We start from the raw sequence: 20052 nt of genomic DNA, 5'->3' as shown, positions 1-20052 counted from the left end.
TTGTTGATTGTCATGTCATGTACGGATGTACTTTGTGGACGCCGTCTTTGCTCCACACGCTGTAAGTTTTTGCTGTCGTCCAGCATTCTGTTTTTGTATGACTTTGTAGCCAGTTCAATTTTACTTTTGTTTTACATAGCCATCCCTATATGCTTCAGTGCCTTTTCCTATTTTTGGTTTAAGCCTTACATACCTTTTTACCTGCACGCTGTCTCCCGCTGTGCTCTGCATATTGGGATCACGACAAACCATCCTCGACGCGTTCCGACTTGTAGAAAGCAATGAACTACCTGCTGCCACCTACTGATATGGAATATTACAAGATTACCCTTCTAAGCTCTACACAGCACAGGCACTAGACAAGAGCACATTATTATGATTATTGATTTGCAAAAAATATTTTTTGGACCAATTAGGTGAAGTTGCATAATTTCCCACGGCACACCAATATCTCACGGCACTAGTTGCCGCGGCACAGTGGTTGAAAATCACTGGTCTATGTTGTGTTCGTGATATCCAGAGTTCCCATGGTCATGAACGTACCACACCTTCGTGGTGATTGGCCGAGAGGGAGGAAGTGTTGTTATTTTTGTTGTTGTTGTTTTTTCTTGAACAACTGAACACAAAAACAAAATCAAGGAACTTCAAACACATTTCGGACATATTGTAAAGAAAAATGAAAATATGTGACACTGAATAAATGTTTGAAATAAACTTCGACCAACATTATAGACATTCACAGGGTTGAGAAATACTTGACGAAATACGAAATCAAGTATTTCATATATATATATATATATATATATATATATATATATATATATATATATATATATATATATATAAGAAATACTTGACTTTCAGTGAATTCTAGCTATAAATATATATTTATTTTATATATATATATATATATATATATATATATATATATATATATATATATATAAGAAATACTTGACGAAATACTAAGTCAAGTATTTCATATATATATATATATATATATATATATATATATATATATATATATATATATATATATATATATATATATATAAGAAATACTTGACTTTCAGTGAATTCTAGCTATAAATATATATTTATTTTATTTTATATATATATATATATATATATATATATATATATATATATATATATATATATATATATATATATATATATATATATATATATATATCAGTGACGTGCGGTGAGGTTGATGGCTGGTGAGGCACTGACTTCATCACAGTCAGATTTACAAACATATGAACCCTAAAGAGTATCTTATTCACCATTTGATTGGCAGAAGTTAACGGGTTATGTTTAAAAGCTCATACCAGCATTCTTCCCTGCTTGGCACTCAGCATCAAGGCTTGGAATTGGGGGTTAAATCACCAAAAATGATTCCCGGGCGCGGCGCCGCTGTTGCCCACTGCTCCCCTCACCTCCCAGGGGGTGATCAAGGGGATGGGTCAAATGCAGACGACACATTTCATTACACCTAGTGTGTGTGTGACAATCATTGCTACTTTAACTTAACTTTAACTTTACACATACAAACTGTAGCACACAAAAAAGCACATTTAATAAAAAAAAAACCGTTATTATGGTCTTACCTTTTGGTATGTTGGGTGTGTAGTAATAACCAGCACGAACACTTTACTTTCCAGTCAGCATCTTTATTCACGTACCTGTATTTACCTACATTACATTCTTCTTCTCTCTTCACCTCACCGCACCTCCTCCGTCTGACTCACTACGCCATCTAGAGGCTGTACAATGTAACTGAACTAACTATATGGTTAACTCAATGCAGTAGTGAACACAACACCTTTACTTATAAATGAAGTCCACAACTAAAGCCCTCACTTCAACTTTCCACGTGCAAGATTGAATCTATTTAAAAAAGTGTAACTGAGGGTTTATAAATGTGGCCTATACTGTATGAAACTACAAAATAACAAACACGGAGGCTCCAGTTTACACGAGGACCACTTTATTTACCTTCTTTCAAAAACCTCCGCTCCACTACACCATGTCATCACTTCCGCTCTTAGCGCCTTCAAAATAAGAGCTCAAGGCATATACTGTATAACAGCACATAACAGGAACTTAACATCACAAAGAGAAAAGCCCATGAAAATAGGTTACAAAAGTTATTTAATAAGAAGCCAAAAAGTGCAAAAACGATAATGTTCGTGTTGGAGGAGTTGTGAATTAGATACACCTGCAGTCTGCAGGTGTACCTAATGTTGTGGCCCTGCAGTCATTCACAACTCCTCCAACACGAACATTATTGTTTTTGCACTTTTTGGCTTCTTATGAAATAACTTTTTTAAATAGATTCAATCTTGCACGTGGAAAGTTTAAGTGTGGGCTTTAGTTGATATAACAATTCTACGGCGGGGGTGCAGGAGGCGGGGTTACTGGAGCCTCAGCCAGTGCGTCTTTTGCAGCCGTTTTATGATCGCTCAGCACAAGAAATACGTTACACACATACAGTTGTTGACAAAATACACTGTACATTATATACCTCAGCTAACTAAACTATGGAAATGTATAATATAATTCATATAGCAATACAGTCTCACTGCACAGCAGGCCAGCAGTTAGCCGAGTCCGGAATCCATGTTGAGGCACTGAGTGACGTGCCTCAACTGGCTGCTGTTCACCGCACCGTCTCTTCTCAGTATTTGAACGGCAAATGTGAAAATTCAGCGATTTTGAATAAAAATAATCTAAAACTGGTGAAGTTAAATGGAAAATAACTCTATAGTATAATCACTGGATACATATAACAATTTCATTAATTTTTTTTCTTTTTACATTTTTTTTCTTTCCACTCTAGTGACTGCACGTCACTGATATATATATATATATATATATATATATATATATATATATATATATATATATATATATATATATATATATATATATATATATATATATATATATATATATATATATATATATATATATATATATATATATATATATATAAGATATACTTGACGAAATACTAAGTCAAGTATTTCATATATATATATATATATATATATATATATATATATATATATATATATATATATATATATATATATATATATATAAGAAATACTTGACTTTCAGTGAATTCTAGCTATAAATGTATATTTATTTTATTATATATATATATATATATATATATATATATATATATATATATATATATATATATATATATATATATATATATATATATATATATATATATATATATAATAAATACTTGAATTTCAGTCTTCATTTATTTACACATATACACACACATAACACTCATCTACTCATTGTTGAGTTAAGGGTTGAATTGTCCATCCTTGTTCTATTCTCTGTCACTATTTTTCTAACCATGCTGAACACCCTCTCTGATGATGCATTGCTGTGTGGCACGCACAAAAGTGCTTTCATCAAATGCACTAGATGGCAGTATTGTCCTGTTTAAGAGTGTCACAACATTGCTGTTTACAGCAGACCAACTGCTTTACGGTAGACAAAAACGTGACTGCTGTTGTTGTGTGTTGTTGCCGCGCTGGGAGGACGTTAATGAAACTGCCTAACAATAAACACACATAAGAAACCAACAACTCGCCCTCCATTATTCTACAGTTATAACGTGATTGGGCAGGTACGCTGTTTATATTGTGGGTTAGCCTGAATTTCGGGAGATTTTCGGGAGGAAAAATTGTCCCGGGAGGTTTTCGTGAGAGGCGCTGAATTTCGGAAGTCTCCCGGAAAATGTGGGAGGGTTGGCAAGTATGCCAACCAACAGAAAAGCACCGACAGCGCAGAAAACAAAGCGTTTCACTCAAAAACGGTGACGTGAGCTCCATTAGACTACGTTTCCCAGAAGGCCTTGCGCACCCGCCGACAAACCGCCGCGTGCGCATGCGTGTCTAGACGTGGCAACGCAGCGGCATCATGGCGTCACGGAGCAGCGACTGGAGTCAGATGCGGGAAGACAAAATGCTCCTTTTGCTCCTCCTGGTGAGCTTTTTGCGCCTCTTTGGCAAAAACACTCGCTGCTTTTATCATGTTCTTCTCCCGCCTGGCGGCTTTGGTCGGCCGTGTTGCTGTAGCGTGTGGAGGAATGAGGAATCCCGCCTACATCTCATGTTGCCTGGCTAGCAAAGTTGCCAGTCTGGACACAACTTGCTGCTTAAGTCATGGTTGTGTGCTGTGCTGTGGTATTGTGTGGTGTGGTATTGTGTTGTATGTGTGGTGTGGTGTGGTATTGTGTTGTATGTGTGGTGTGGTATTGTGTGGTGTGGTGTGGTGTGGTGTTTGTGTGGTATTGTGTTGTGTTATTGTGTGGTGTGGTATTGTGTTGTGTGGTGTGGTATTGTGTGGTGTGGTATTGTGTTGTGTTGTGTGGTATTGTGTGGTGTGGTATTGTGTTGTGTGGTGTGGTGGTTTGAAACTTTTGATTGAGACTTGTATTATTAGATTGCACAGTACAGTACATATTCCGTACAATTGACCACTAAATGGTAACACTCCAACAAGTTTTTCAAGTCCACATTAATCAATTCTAAGGCTGCAGCTAACGATTATTTTTCTATCGATTAATCTATAGATTATTTTTTTCGATTAATCGGTTAATCTATAGATTATTTTTTCGATTAATCTATAGATTATTTTTCCTTTTACCGATTTACTTTTTTATTTGAAATTACCGTATTTTCCGCACCATAAGGCGCCCTGGGTTAAAAGCCGCGCCTTCAATGAACGGCATATTTCAAAACTTTGTCCACCTATAAGCCGCCCGGTGTTGTAAGCCGCATCTAACTGCGCTAAAGGAATGTCAAAAAAACAGTCAGATAGGTCAGTCAAACTTTAATAATATATTAAAAACCAGCGTTCTAACAACTCTGTTCACTCCCAAAATGTACGCAAATGTGCAATCACAAACATACGTATATCAACATGGACAGAGCTGCATGAAAAAAGCCACCCGGCCTCTTCGCGTAAACTTAAACTTACCTTAACCACTCGCTCATCTTTTCTTCATCCATCCCTTCGAGTTAGCTTTTATGATGACGCCGGCTGGAAAGGTCTCTTTTGGCAAGGTCTTCCTTTTGAATATCACCATGGGTGGAAGTTTCTGGCCATTAGCATGGCAAGCTAGAACCACAGTGAAGGATGACTTCTCATTCCCTGTGGTGCGAATATTCACCGTACGTGCTCCCGTTGTATCCACAGTGCGGTTCACAGGAATATCAGTTGCTGTGAAATAGTAATCCGTGTGCGGATGGAGAGATTGCGTCTTTTCATGAACCGGATCCCTGACGCTTAGTAGCAGCCATTTTGTGGTCTTTACAGATGTAAACACACAAAGAAAATGAAACGTACGGTATATCCGCGCCCTTTTTCTTCTTCTACGCGGGCGGGTGGTTGCTTACAGTAGAAGAAGAAGCGCTTCCTGTTCTATGGGGGCGGGTGCTTACCTTGGCGGTTGCTTGCGTAGAAGAAGAAGCGCTTCCTGTTCTACCGGGAAAAAAGATGGCGGCTGTTTACCGAAGTTGCGAGATCGAAACTTTATGAAAATGAATCGTAATATTAATCCATATATAAAGCGCACCGGGTTAAAAGCCGCACTGTCAGCTTTTGAGTAAATTTGTGGTTTTTAGGTGCGGCTAATAGTGCGGAAAATACGGTAAGATGAAAAAATAAATGTAGGCCAGTTTTTTCAAAAGGCATGGCTTTTATTTACAAAAAAAAAAAAGTATGGCCACTCAGTCAACATTGACAACAACATGACAAAATATTCTGTAACAATGTAAACATTTAAAACTTTTAACATTTAACAAAATTAAAAGTAGCTTATTTGCTTTTTAATGTGCAAATATAAAATAAATATACAGTGCAAATCTTAATATTCTGCAATAGTATAAGTATTTCAATAGTAAAAGTATTGCTTATTTTGCTTTAAAATGTGCAAAAATAAAGATAAAACATCCAATACAAAAAAAGTGCGTATTTTCTTGAATTGGCGCCGGGTACATAGTATTCGCATGCCTCGAATTACTGCCGGGTCAAACTCGTTTCGCAAAATAATTAGTGCATGCTTAGCATTACCGCCGGCTCAGGATTAACGCCGGGTCAAACTTGTTTCGCAAAATATTAATTTTATTAGCGCATGTCTGGAATTTTCGCTGGATCAAACTCGTTTCGCAAAATAATTAGCATATCCCTAGAACTTCCGTCGGGTCAAACTCGTCACGTCATGAGTGACACTTCACCTGTCATCATTTTCGAAATGGAGGAGGCTGATTTCAATCATTTGAAATCGCATAAAGGGAAGAAGATTCAGAGCTATTTAGTAGGATTTAAGGTCCAAGCTATTGAATATGCTAAAAAGAACAGTAAGCAGCTATGTTTTATTAATATACCGTAGCTGCGTGTGTCAAATATGAGTCGTTAAATGACTCCCGCCTCCTGGTGGTAGAGGGCGCTAGTGATCCTTCTTGCGACTCCCGGTGCAGCAGAAGAAGACAACAAGCCACATGAGTGAGCAGCGATCGTTTGCTTGCACTTTTAACATGGAGGATTACATATCTCAAATAAAACACTTTTCTAAACTGGACTTTCAATGGAAGCAGGAGGTAATACTTAAAGGAAGATCTCCATCGAGACAGAGAGACTTTTAAAACTGAAGAAAGATAAGGAAGACTTCTATAAACAAGTTACCGATGCTTTTGATCAGAAGTAGCTGCGCATGGACTCATAAGTAAAGGTAAGACCATAATAACGTTTTTTTTAATTAAATGTGCTTTACATGATGGTATCCTTACATCACTCAAATTTATAAGCGCAGGCCTAAATTTACCCCACGCCTTTTGGTAAGCCAGGAGTGAGAAGAGGTTTTAAATTAATTAGCGCCCCAGCGGCTATTCAAGGAAATACGGTATGCGACGCGTCGACGCACAAAAACGGCGTCGACGTATTTACGTAATCGATGACGTCGACATAGTCGACGCGTCGTTTCAGCCTTAATCAATTCATGGTATTGGTGTTGTGTGGTATTGTGTTGTGTTGTGTGGTGTTGGGTTGTGTTGTGTGGTGTGGTATTGTGTTGTGTAGTATTGTGTGAATTTATATTCACTGTTACAATGACATCATTAGGATGTGGCCTTCAATAAAAAGATGTTACTAGTATGTCACAGTTGCATGTATCTGTGTGTGTGTGTGTGTGTGTGTGTGTGTGTGTGTGTGTGTGTGTGTGTGTGTGTGTGTGTGTGTGTGTGTGTGTGTGATTATGTGGCTGACACTACACACATTCATTCTCTTCCTTTTTATTGGCAGCCTTCTGCAAACAAAGGCAGTCCAAGGGTTTGTGTGTATTGCGTGTGTGTATGTGTATTTTGTGTGTGTGTCATGCTAGACTCTTAAAGACATAATCACATCAGGTATTGTGTGAGGGAGGATCATCTAAAGTGCAAAATGCTCATTAGTGGTCAGAAGGCAAGCACCGATCAAACTCAGTTTGTTCCCTGGGATGGAGACTTTTCTCTACCAGCGTCTGCTTTTGATGAAGCACATTAGTCACAGCGGAGGCTGCAGGCGGCGGCTCAACACCTGCCAGCACCTCAGCACCTTACCTGGCAGGCAGAGAAAGGTGTGCTCAAGCGTCTGTCACCTTCTTGTCAGCGCTCTCATTTACTGCTCCCACTTTGCCCTGCGACACACCACTGCAGCTGTCACCTGACCTGTCGTCTACCTGAGCGGCAGCCACCTCACCATTTGGAAGCGCCATTTTTTCCATTTTTACCTGTCGTCATGGTGACAGTTAGTCCTAACGCACCCAAACTAATCATCGCAAAGTATAGTCGAAATCAGGAGGGTCATATATATATATATATATATATATATATATATATATATATATATATATATATATATATATATATATACATACATACAGCCATAACTGCGATGTGACCCCCAATGAAAACCAGATTGACCCTCCTGAATTAGACTATACTTTGTGATGTTTGCGTTAGGACTAACTGTCACCATGACGACAGGTAAGAATGAAAAAAATGGCGCTTCTAAATGGTCATACGGCTGCTGCTTACGCAGATGACACATGACGGCTGCAGTGGCAAGTGCAACATTTGGCTAACAAAGTATGTTCTATTCTTATTTGTTTGTTTTATTTAACTTGGAGATTTAAACGTTTTAATTCCGGTTACAATGTTAAAATACACAAGAAATACAAGTTTAGTGCATTTGAAAGGCTATACATACATTATTATCATGCATCTTAACATCAGTGGTTAATTTGGTCTCATAAAAATAATGGCGATAATATCGTTTATCTGCAATCATTTGTAGGTCAATATATCATCAAGCAGAATGTGTAGTCGGCCCAGGCCTACATGTGTAGTCGGTCCGGGCCTACATGTGTAGTTGGCCCAGGCCTACATGTGTAGCCGTCCCGGGCCTACATGTGTGGTCGGCCCGGGCCTACATGTGTGGTCGGCCCGGGCCTACATGTGAGGTCGGCCCGGGCCTATATGTGTAGTTGGCCCGGGCCTATATGTGTAGTTGGCCCGGGCCTACATGTGTGGCCGGCCCGGGCCTACATGTGAGGTCGGCCCGGGCCTACATGTGAGGTCGGCCCGGGCCTACATGTGAGGTCGGCCCGGGCCTACATGTGTGGCCGTCCCGGGCCTACATGTGTGGTCGGCCCGGCCTACATGGGGCCAAACATGCCTCTATGTGCAGACCACAAACGTTTCATAAATCGTCATTAACAACCACACTTTGATAGAATTAGGAACCGACTAGGCTTAGCTTCTGAGCGAGCTTTAATGCTAACATGAAAACAAAAGCTTTAACGTCTTTCCCCGTTAAGAAACTTTATACCCCAATCCAAACGTGTATAAACACATGACTCGATGGCAAAGTGCTGGATATAAAGTCCACAGTGTCAAGTTCAACAGGAAGTGAACTCACGTGACGTCACATCATTTTTGTCTGGCTTTACAGACTCATTCTGCTTGAGCCAACTGCTTCAAGTTAGCTAGCCACACGCTCTTGTCATCTTTTTAAAGATTTACTTCTTTAATTCAGTGAATGTCATTCACTTCTGTCCTTCACACTCACTTTTTTCCTTCCCATGCTTGGAAAGACAAAGTTATGTATTTCACTAGGTATACGCCAATGCTAGCTTTGCTATGCTATGAATTATATTTTGTGATTGGACTTTAAAAAAAAAAATCCACAAAGTTCAGTGAGCAGGTTGTTAAGTGTGACCACGTGTGTCAGGTTCAAACCCCGATGACATCTATTAAACAGACAAGAAGCAAGGAATTAAACAGAGACAGGATTAAATTTGGCTCATGAGGAGAAACGTCTGGGCTGTACTCTTGCACAGTCTTCCACCACGCTCTGACGAAATGGTTGCACGCCTCCTCTTTTATTTGGACTTTCCCTGATTACATGGCAACAGCTGTTTCTAAGGGGAGAGGGGGTCGTAAACAGCTGTTGCCCTCGGTCACAAAACAGTTTAAAAAAAGATGCCTGGAGCTTGCGTCAGGTCCTGCTTCCTCTCCGCTTTGTAGATCTCGGGTCAAGACAAGATCTTCCTGTGGATCACAATAGATCAAAGAAACCGACACCTTCATGTCGCTTCCTATCATACACAGTGGAGTTTTACAAGCCTTTTGCTTGGTAAGATCAAAGACAGCTTTTGTCCTCTTGCCGGGAACTCATGGAAACAGAAAGTTTTGTGATAATTATTCTGACAATGTGTGTTGACGTTTTGTGTTGGTTGCCGTTTTTTGTGCCATGACTAGGATAGGTTGTTTGTATTGGGTCATATAAGTAAGTCAACGGTGTGCTGTGTATTCTTCAGAATTCAATGCATGGTCATTGACCATGCCACATCAATGTGGAATGCGCTCCCAACAGGTATAAAAGAAAGGGCATCTCTATCCTCCTTCAAAACTGCAATAAAAGTACACCTCCAGGCAACTTCAACCCTAAACTAACACCCTCCCCGGATTGTTGTTAATAATCAAATGTAAACAATCAAATGCAGATATTTTTCTTATGCCTTCTGATCTCTCTCCCTCTCTCTATGTCCACTACTTACTGTACATATCCTACCAAGTCAGACCTACACTGTTTCAATGTCCATTTCTCTGTTCTCAATTGTTGATGACTGATGATAACAACCAAACCTAAACCCCCCCTGGATTGTAAATAATGTAAATAATTCAATGTATACACCCTGATGATGATCTTGTGTGATGACTGTACTATGATGATAGTATATATCTGTATCATGAATCAATTTAAGTGGACCCCGACTTAAACAAGTGTAAAAACTTATTGGGGTGTTACCATTTAGTGGTCAATTGTACGAAATATGTACTTCCATACCTGCCAACTACTCCGGTTTTCCCGTAATTAGTACGGTTTTCATCAACCTAATCCGGGTTACGGTTGCAGTGATAAAAAATACGGTTTTTCATTAATTAAAAAAAAACATTTTTTAAAAATGCGCGAGGCTATTTATAGCACCGCTGCCAAGCACAAGGCACCAGTTGCCATTGTTTCCAAACGAGCGAACGATCATGGAATCAGCCGGAGAAAAATCGCAAACGAGTCTTAAACCGAAAAGAAAACTGCAGTCATTCCGTGAAGAATATTCAAAAGCCTATCCGGGAATAATTATCCGTTCCAAAAAGGGTGAAAACTACGCGAATTGCACCTTGTGCAGACAAGATTTTTCGATCGGACACGGAGGAATTAGCGATGTAAAAGACCACGTTGGGACAAAAGAACACAATTCTAATGCCGTTGCTAGCGATACAAGTGGAAAACTTTCAACGTTTTTCGGATTTTAGCCACAAAAAGGTAATGACACCAATGTTATCTATTGGAATTGTTTAGTACTGTTATACTGTTAAAAGTGTTTATACTATTTATGCTTTCAAGTCCAAGTTGAAGAAATCTTGTTAAATGTTGACAGCATAACTACCAAAATACAGAAGTATGTCCTTAATATTTTTGCAGTGCTATTTCTGTTGAAAAGTTCAAATGATTACATTAGAGATGTGATGTGCCACTTTTCAAGTGTCTGATGGCTTCAATTAATTTTCATTCATTTTTCATATTTTGAATTCTTTTGAAAGGCTTACAAAAAAACTACATTTGAATTGTAATTCCATGCTATTGACAGGACTATTAATTTTAATGAAGTTAGCTTACCATGTTTACAGTATGATAATTGTGATAGAAATGTGAATTTTAGGCATAGAATATTTTTTACAATTGAACAAGGCAGTAGATTATACAAGCTTGGACAGAAAGTTAATAATGACACCAATTTTTTTTTTTACGGAATTGTTTAGTACTGTTTTACCATTTGTTTACTGTAAAAAGTGTTTATACTGTTTATACTTTCAATTAACAAATTGAAGTCTTGTGAAAGGTTGACAGGATAACTGGCATTAACTGTCAAAATAATTTCAAACTATTGAAGTTAGCTTACAGAATCAACATGTCAATCAACCCATATGATTTTTGCTGTAATATTTTTGTTTTGAAAAGTCACTGTGACTGATAGAAAAGTGATGGTTTTAGCAACATTTTAACCTGTCTGAATGCTAATAATCATTTTGCGTCGGGGGGCGAAGCCTGAACCCCCCACCAGGACTTTGTCCTGGACCTACCGGGGCCTGCGGCCCCTGGACCCTGGCTACTAGGTTTTTCTGATTTCAAAAGTTGGCAGGTATGTACTTCACTGTGCAACCTACTAATACAAGTCTCAATCAATCAAACCTGATGTTTGGAAAGACAAAGCTATGTCTTTCACTAGGAATAAGCTAATGTTAACTATAAGCTAATGCTAGCGAGTAAGAGCGGATGTTTTGGTCGGATCCTGCGGGGTTTAACGTGGCATTCCAAAAGGCTTGTAATGTGAATTCTTTCTTGCTCGGAACCTAAAGCATGAAAAACAGCAAGACAGCAGGTTAGTGTAAAAGCTGGGGTATGTGTAAGAGGAGGTAGCAGTGTGTTTGTTGCAGCAGTTAGACATTTTCTTCTTCACTGCTTGTCTTGTTTTGATGACTGATGGCCTGCAAGTCGCCATCGCCGCCCAGGGTCTGGGTTCTGTTTGTCATTCTGCTCAAGTCCGGAGACGCCAGCATGAATATTTGATTGTTTGTTTTTACCCATATTGAGCGTCTGCCCGATGATGGTTTGGTGCCTAAAACACATTTTTATTGCTTTTGGCAGAAACATCCGTCATGTGATTGCATTCTTTCAAAACAAGTGTTTAGGCTGAGAACCATGGAAGTATTATTTGTGTGTTGGTAATCTGATTCACGTGTGTGCTAATGTGTGTGTCTGTATCTCAGTCTGTGTTGTGTGTGTAATCAGATCTGCGTGTGGCTGTTTTATTAATGTGTGTCTGTTTTTCGATTTATGTGTGTAACAAAACAAAAAAATGTCCGTATTTTTATCTGTGTGTGTAAAAAAATAAAAATAAAAATAATATCCTTTCATTTTCTCAAAAATCCACAGTGCGCCCAATGTACGGATATATTCTGGTTGTGCTTACCTACCTCAAAGCAATTTTATTTGGTACAAGGTGTAATGATAAGTGTGACCAGTAGATGGCAGTCACACATAAGAGATAAGTGTGGACTGTTCAATAAATGACGCTAGCAAGTACAGGTTAGCAAGCAACACCAAAGCTTTGAGAATACAGAACATTAAACACGGCGCTCAAAAATCTGTCAAAGTGTTTAAGTGCGACTTTGGCAAGCTACGTACACTCTTGATGGATTGTCAGCGCCTTACGGCATAGTCAGACGTACTGTGCTTCAACATACGGGTATTATTATGGTGTATGTGTATTTAGATTTGTGTGAAGCAGGAACCCTGATTGGCTGTCTTTTTACACCTGACTTTTGTCACACTCTTGCCGTGCAGCGATCTGAACGTGTAAAAAGACTTGTCTGTCTCAGACTTAGACGTCCTGTATCGTCATTGAAATGTGATCTTTACAGTACAGATAAGAACAACATGTTGTTGCATTAGTTGCTTGTAGTGCAGGAAGAAAGAGCAATAAGGTGCAGAGTGTTTGCATTTACAAAAGAAGGTGCAGATAGATGACTGTACAGATAAATATATTGCACTTTTGCATATGCATCCACGTTTATGTTATATTGTCTTTATAGTCCAGCCACTTCATCCCTTTTTGGGGGAATTGAGGGGATTATTTTGATGCAAGTCTGCAACTTTACTTTCCCTATACTCCCCACTAGTGGGCACCCTGCACCCACTCATGTTATGTGGTGTTGAAGACACACATTAGAGCAATGGTTCTTAACCTGGGTTGGATGGAACCCTAGGGGTCCAGTGAGTCGGCCTTAGGGGTTCGGCGGAGGTCAAGACACACCCGACTCATCGTGTAAATAAAAATGTCTCCCTATCGGCGTATTACGGATACGACAACAGCAGAAGTCAGACTGATTTGCAGGTGTGTCATTTGTTGTGAGTTTATGCACTGTGTTGGTTTTGTTCTTTGAACAAGGTGATGTTCATGCACGCTTCATTTTGTGCACCAGTAAAAAAACATGGTAACACTTTAGTATGGGGAACATATTCACCATTAATTAGTTGCCTATTAACATGCAAATTAGTAACATATTGGCTCTTAACTAGTCATTATTAAGTACTTATTAATGCCTTATTCGGCATGGCCTTATTATAACCCTAACCCTCTAACCCTAACCATTACCAAATAACTCTAAATTAAGTCTTTGTTACTTAGAATATGTTCCCCATACTAAAGTGTTACCAAAAACATATAACTTTGTCTTGAATTTGAAAAAAAACATTTTATTTTTCACTAAAGCAGGGTTGGGTGAATGTGCATATGAAACTGCTGGGGTTCAGTACCTCCAACAAGGTTAAGAACCACTGCATTAGAGTGTGAGTGACACACACACATTGACAAAAGCTAACTTGTTGACAAATAACATGACTGATAACTTGTGTGTGTGTGTGTGTGACAATCATTGGTACTTTAACTTTTGAACAAAGGCCAGCAGGATCAGGTTGATGATCCACCTGATGACTCTCAGGTGTGTCAGTGTTTGTGATGGCAACACAAAGTCTAATCCTCCTGACAAGCTCATGGTTTAGGACATACTTGCCAACCTTGAGACCTCCGATTTCGGGGGGGAGGGGGTGGGCGTGGTCGGGGTGGAACGGGGTCGTGGTTGGGGGCGTGGCTAAAAGGGGAGGAGTATATTTACAGCTAGAATTCACCAAGTCAAGTATTTCATATATATATATATATATATATATATGTAAGAAATACTTGACGTTCAGTGAATTCTAGCTATATATATATATATATTAGAGATGCGCGGATAGGCAATTATTTAATCCGCAACCGCATCAGAAAGTCGTCAACCATCCGCCATCCACCCGATGTAACATTTGATCAGAACCGCACCCGCCCGCCATCCGCCCGCACCGCCCGTTGTTATATATCTAATACAGACGATGCAAGGCATTAGTGAGGTTATAAAGCTTTTGCCTGTTAAAGAAAGGAGACTGATCCAATGCAGCACAGACATTCGCGTGCCACGCTGTCACGACCCAGACGCACACCAGTGCGCAATCATATGGGAGCCGCGCTGAGCGCACCTCCAAGCGCGTCTCGCTGCCGGCGACGGCCGGGTATGGGCCCGACGCTCCAGCGCCATCCATTTTCAGGGCTAGTTGATTCGGCAGGTGGGTTGTTACACACTCCTTAGCGGGTTCCGACGTCCATGGCCACCGTCCTGCTGTCTATATCAACCAGGGTGAGCCCCACCCCTTTTGTGAGCGCACTGCGCGCGGAGTGACCCCTATTACGCGCCCCCGGCAACAGGGGTGGCGGGCAGGTAAGCTGCGCGCGCGGAGCGCGCGGAGTGACCCCTGTTACGAGCCCCCGGCCACGGGGGTGGCGGGCAGGTAAGCTGCTTACCTGCTGCGCGTGACGCCGGCCGCGGCGAAGGCGGACGAGGCGGGGTGTCGGTGCGGTGGGCGCGGTGGTGACCCTGGACGTGCGTCGGGCCCTTCTCGCGGATCGCCTCAGCTACGGCTCCCGGTGGGGCCCTCTCGGGGGAAGGGGCCTCGGTCCCGGACCCCGGCGAGGAGTCGGGGGCCTTCTCCGCTCCGTAAAAGTGTCCATCTCTTTTCTTTTTTTTTCTTCTGTTGTGGCATATGCTGCAGGTGCCTGCTCGTTTTTCGTATGTGGGTAACAACATTTAACTATGTATATATATTTCCGAATTGGTTTAACTGCCACCCGCCTGAATCTATTTAAAATCTAATTTTTTTTAATTTCAACCGCCCGACCCGACCCGACCCGCGGATAAAATCTAATTTTTTAAATTTCATCCGCCCGATCCGCGGATAATCCGCGGATGTGCCCGCAAACCGCGCATCTCTAATATATATATATATATATATATATATATATATATATATATATATATATATAAATATAAAATGAATACTTTAATTTCAGTGTTCATTTATTTACACATATACACACACATAACACTCATCTACTCATTGTTGAGTTAAGGGTTGAATTGTCCATCCTTGTTCTATTCTCTGTCACTATTTTTCTAACCATGCTGAACACCCTCTCTGATGATGCATTGCTGTGTGGCACGCACAAAAGTGCTTTCATCAAATGCACTAGATGGCAGTATTGTCCTGTTTAAGAGTGTCACAACATTGCTGTTTACGGCAGACGAACTGCTTTACGGTATACAAAAAAGTGACTGCTGTTGTTGTGTGTTGTTGCCACGCTGGGAGGACGTTAATGAAACTGCCTAACAATAAACCCACATAAGAAACCAAGAACTTGCCCTCCATCATTCTACAGTTATAACGTGATTGGGCAGGTACGCTTTTTTATATTGTGGAGGACCTGAGTCCGCCTGAATTTCGGGAGATTTTCGGGAGAAAATCTGTCCCGGGAGGTTTTCGGGAGAGGCGCTGAATTTCGGGAGTCTCCCGGAAAATCTGGGAGGGTTGGCAAGTATGACTTAGGAGGACAAACAAGGCGTGGCATCCTCTGACGCCCTCAGTGTCATCACTGAGCCTCCAGACAACAACCTCATCTAGATTTGCATAAATCTACTTTAGTGTGTATATTTCCCTCTTTATGTTGAGCGTGGTTTAAGAGTCCCACAGGACTCCCAGGCTGGTAATTAAAGTGATAAAATGACAGGTGCGGCTGAAAACAGACATCAGGTGTTATCTGCTGAGCGAGCACACGCCGTTTGCCTCCTAATGTACTTCTCAGCGTGCATAAACAGCCATGGCGCCAATTAGAGTGTGCAGAATCACCTCCAGCGCATTTATTGCTTTGCGTCTGGTTTTTGATGAATTGTCTCACACGCTGCAGGAGTTGAGAAAGTCCAACAAGCTTTTCTGGCTGTGGACGTAAGTGTCGCCCTCTGACTTTGTAACAACCAATGTTCCCTCTAATTGTTCATGTGTGTGAGCAAACACAAGAACTCTCTGAGCATTCAGTGGAGCACATGTGAGCAACATCTTTTATAATAACACTCAAATGAGAGGAGTCATTTTCATGAGATTATTTTGTAATATTAGTGATTTGGCCCACTTGTAATGAAAATTATTTTTTGGGGGTGGGTGGTATGGGTGGGATATAAACTAAAATATTTTGACATTTAGGCAGGACCGGCCCTAACCAATCTGGCGCCCTAGGCAAGATTTTAGGTGGCGCCCCCCCCCACATCGGCAGTGAAGTGTATATACTCACAAGAAACCGAATAGCTTTGTCTTTGACCTTTTTTTTTTTACTTACAACTATACCTAATATATAAAGGGGTGGAAAAGTGACTATTACCTGCAGGGCAAACATTAGCTAACCAGAAGGCAATAACAATGTAAACAAAAAACACCTGCTTAAAAGATCTAATACAAATGTCCCTGAGGAATGTAAGGTGGGAGTACTGTAATTACCTAACGTTACATTATTATTTTCCATAACAATTTAGCCCCCTCCACAATATTAACCCCACGTTAAAGCAGAACTAGCTATTTATTGATTAGCAATTGCCGAATCATGTAACGTTAGCTTAATGCTAAAAAGCCAGGTTACTATCACATTCTGTAACAGACAAATAATTTCATGTAGGCTAACGTTACCTACCTGCGACCTCTGTCTTTTCTCGTTTCTCCTCCTCCTCTTTTCTCTTTTTTCTTCCCTGGGCACCTGACAGTTTTGGCCGTTTTGACATCTTGTGTTGATTTTTTGATGTGGTGACGTCCAAAAAGAGTAATGATACGGGAAGGGAGGGGGCGCACCGTGGGGGCGGGGGTAGTAATGTTGTAACAAATAATATTCTATTAAATAGGCTTTCCTTTGCATTTTAATTAACGTGGGATTATTTTTTGTATTTAGAAATAATAGTACCAACTTTTTTTTTTTTTTTTTTTCTCCAACATTTGTGGCACTGGCGTGGCGCCCCCTGATAGACGGCGCCCTTAGCATTTGCCTATACGGCCTATGCCACGGGCCGGCCCTGCATTTAGGGCAGACAATAGATAGATGATTGATGTGAATATGATGTAATGGATAGGAATGTCTGATGCTGGATGTCAATAAAAATAAAAGAAATGTTGTTTTTCATAAGCTATGGATTAGTATTGCACAATATGTCTGGGTGGGGGTCCTGCTTTGGAAATCATTTGTAGCCCTTTCAGAGATGACATTTAAACATCCTCATGTTGCACAATGAAATGTAAGCATAGGATGAAGTGTGTAACTTTCTCTAGTAACAGCATTCCATGATTAATATCAATAAATGACAGTAGAATAAGCACACGTATGACTGAGGAGTCATAGTGTAACTTTGTGTGGTGTTTGACTTGTCCCACTTTTTGTGTGGCCATAAATGCAGCAGTGGCGTGTTGGTGACAGATGACAAGTTGCTTTGTACGGCACAAAATGACTCCTTTTTCCAGATAGAAGTTTTTCACTCATGTTTTTGGTGTGGTTATGGCCCAATATAAACAGTTTTGCTCAATAAAGTGATGGATATAATTCCTGTCCTCGAAGCATCTCGATAGACGTTACAATAATTGAACGCTGTTCAATTGAAGACCGTTAGGGCCGCTTGTTGTCACTGTCACTCAGAGTTGCATTGCAAAATTACACACAATAAATTATGTCTTAATTTTGTTTAGAATTCCGATGGGATTTGATTTAGTGCGCGGCATATATTTGTTGTGCGCAGAGGACGCTTGAGCAGTGCGCACCTTAGAGGGAACGTTGGTAACAAGGTCTTTAAAGTAGGGCTGGGCGATATATGGAATATACTGGATATATATCGTGGGTTTGTCTCTATGCGATATAGAAAATGACTATCGTGAGTATTGGAGTACCGTATTTTCCGCACCATAAGGCGCCCTGGGTTATAAGCCACGCCTTCAATGAACGGCATATTTCAAAACTTTGTCCACCTATAAGCCGCCCCGTGTTATAAGCCGCATCTAACTGCGCTAAAGGAATGTCAAAAAAACAGTCAGATAGGTCAGTCAAACTTTAATAATATATTAAAACCAGCGTGATGTGGGCGCGCATGGAGTCGTATATCAACATGGACGGAGCTGCGTGAAAAAAGCCACCCGGCCTCTTCGCGTAAACTTACCTTAACCACTCGCTCATCTTTTCTTCATCCATCCATCCCTTCGAGTTAGCTTTTATGATGACGCCGGCTGGAAAGGTCTCTTTTGGCAAGGTCTTCCTTTTGAATATCACCATGGGTGGAAGTTTCTGGCCATTAGCATGGCAAGCTAGAACCACAGTGAAGGATGACTTCTCATTCCCTGTGGTGCGAATATTCACCGTACGTGCTCCCGTTGTATCCACAGTGCGGTTCACAGGAATATCAAAAGTCAGTGGAACCTCGTCCATGTTGATAATGTTCTCTGGCCGGATCTTTTTTTCAGCTATCTTGTTTTTACAATATGCACGGAAAGTAGCCAGCTTTTCTTGAAAGTCTTTAGGCAGTTGCTGTGAAATAGTAGTCCGTGTGCGGCTGGAGAGATTGCGTCTTTTCATGAACCGGAAACCTGTCGCTTAGTAGGAGCCATTTTGTGGTCTTTACAGATGTAAACACACAAAGGAAATGAAACGTAATATCCGCGCGTTTCTTCTTCTTCTATGGGGGCGGGTGGTTGCTTACAGTAGAAGAAGAAGCGCTTCCTCTTCTATGGGGGCGGGTGCTTACCTTGGCGGTTGCTTGCGTAGAAGAAGAAGCACTTCCTCTTCTACGGGGAAAAAAGATGGCGGCTGTTTACCGTAGTTGCGAGACCGAAATTTTATGAAAATGAATCTTAATATTAATCCATATATAAAGCGCACCGTGTTATAAGCCGCACTGTCAGCTTTTGAGTAAATTTGTGGTTTTTAGGTGCGGCTAATAGTGCGGAAAATACGGTATACGTTCTTTTAGTTGCAGGCATTACACTACAGGCTCTTCTCACTCTTTCTTGTCTCTCCTTCTCACGGAGACGTAAAACATGCGCACCTTCTTCCATACGTCACATACTGTCGCGCGTGTCGCGCATACTTGCCAACCCTCCCGGATTTTCCAGGAGACTCCCGAAATTCAGCGCCTCTCCCGAAAACCTCCCGGGACAAATATTCTCCCGAAAATCTCCCGAAATTCAGGCGGAGCTGGAGGCCACGCCCCCTCCAGCTCCATGCGGACCTGAGTGACGTGTTGACAGCCTGTTGTACATGCATATGTGACCCACCCATAATGTGTCACATTTTTGTGTTGATTGATTTAGTTTATTTTGTGGTTTGAATTCGTTTTTGGAGCTGTCATTACACATTTATCAGCATTCACATTGGTCAGTAGGGGGCAGTAGGGCATTTCTTCCCAATTGAATGCTATCACCTGCAGACCGGAAGTGTCTTGTCATTCTGATGAGAGCGACCAGTCT

General features: G+C 40.8%; 1 protein-coding gene across 2 annotated transcripts in view; it reads left to right on the top strand.

The window, feature by feature from the left end:
- Positions 1–7: 7 nt before the first annotated feature.
- Positions 8–20052, top strand: part of pdia5 (protein disulfide isomerase family A, member 5) — a 75088-nt gene continuing 55043 nt past the window's right edge. The window contains exon 1 of one of the 2 annotated variants that reach the window (XM_061926408.1): positions 8–61. In XM_061926408.1, the coding sequence (XP_061782392.1) occupies positions 26–61 (36 nt within the window). In that variant the 5' untranslated portion in view covers positions 8–25. Of the gene's footprint in view, positions 62–3943; positions 4024–20052 lie in introns of those variants that run through there. The other variant, XM_061926407.1, reaches the window with a different exon arrangement.

The sequence above is a fragment of the Nerophis lumbriciformis genome, linkage group LG31, assembly GCF_033978685.3.
Source record: "Nerophis lumbriciformis linkage group LG31, RoL_Nlum_v2.1, whole genome shotgun sequence".
NCBI lineage: Eukaryota > Metazoa > Chordata > Actinopteri > Syngnathiformes > Syngnathidae > Nerophis > Nerophis lumbriciformis.
This window is presented reverse-complemented; position numbering and strand designations above follow the sequence as displayed.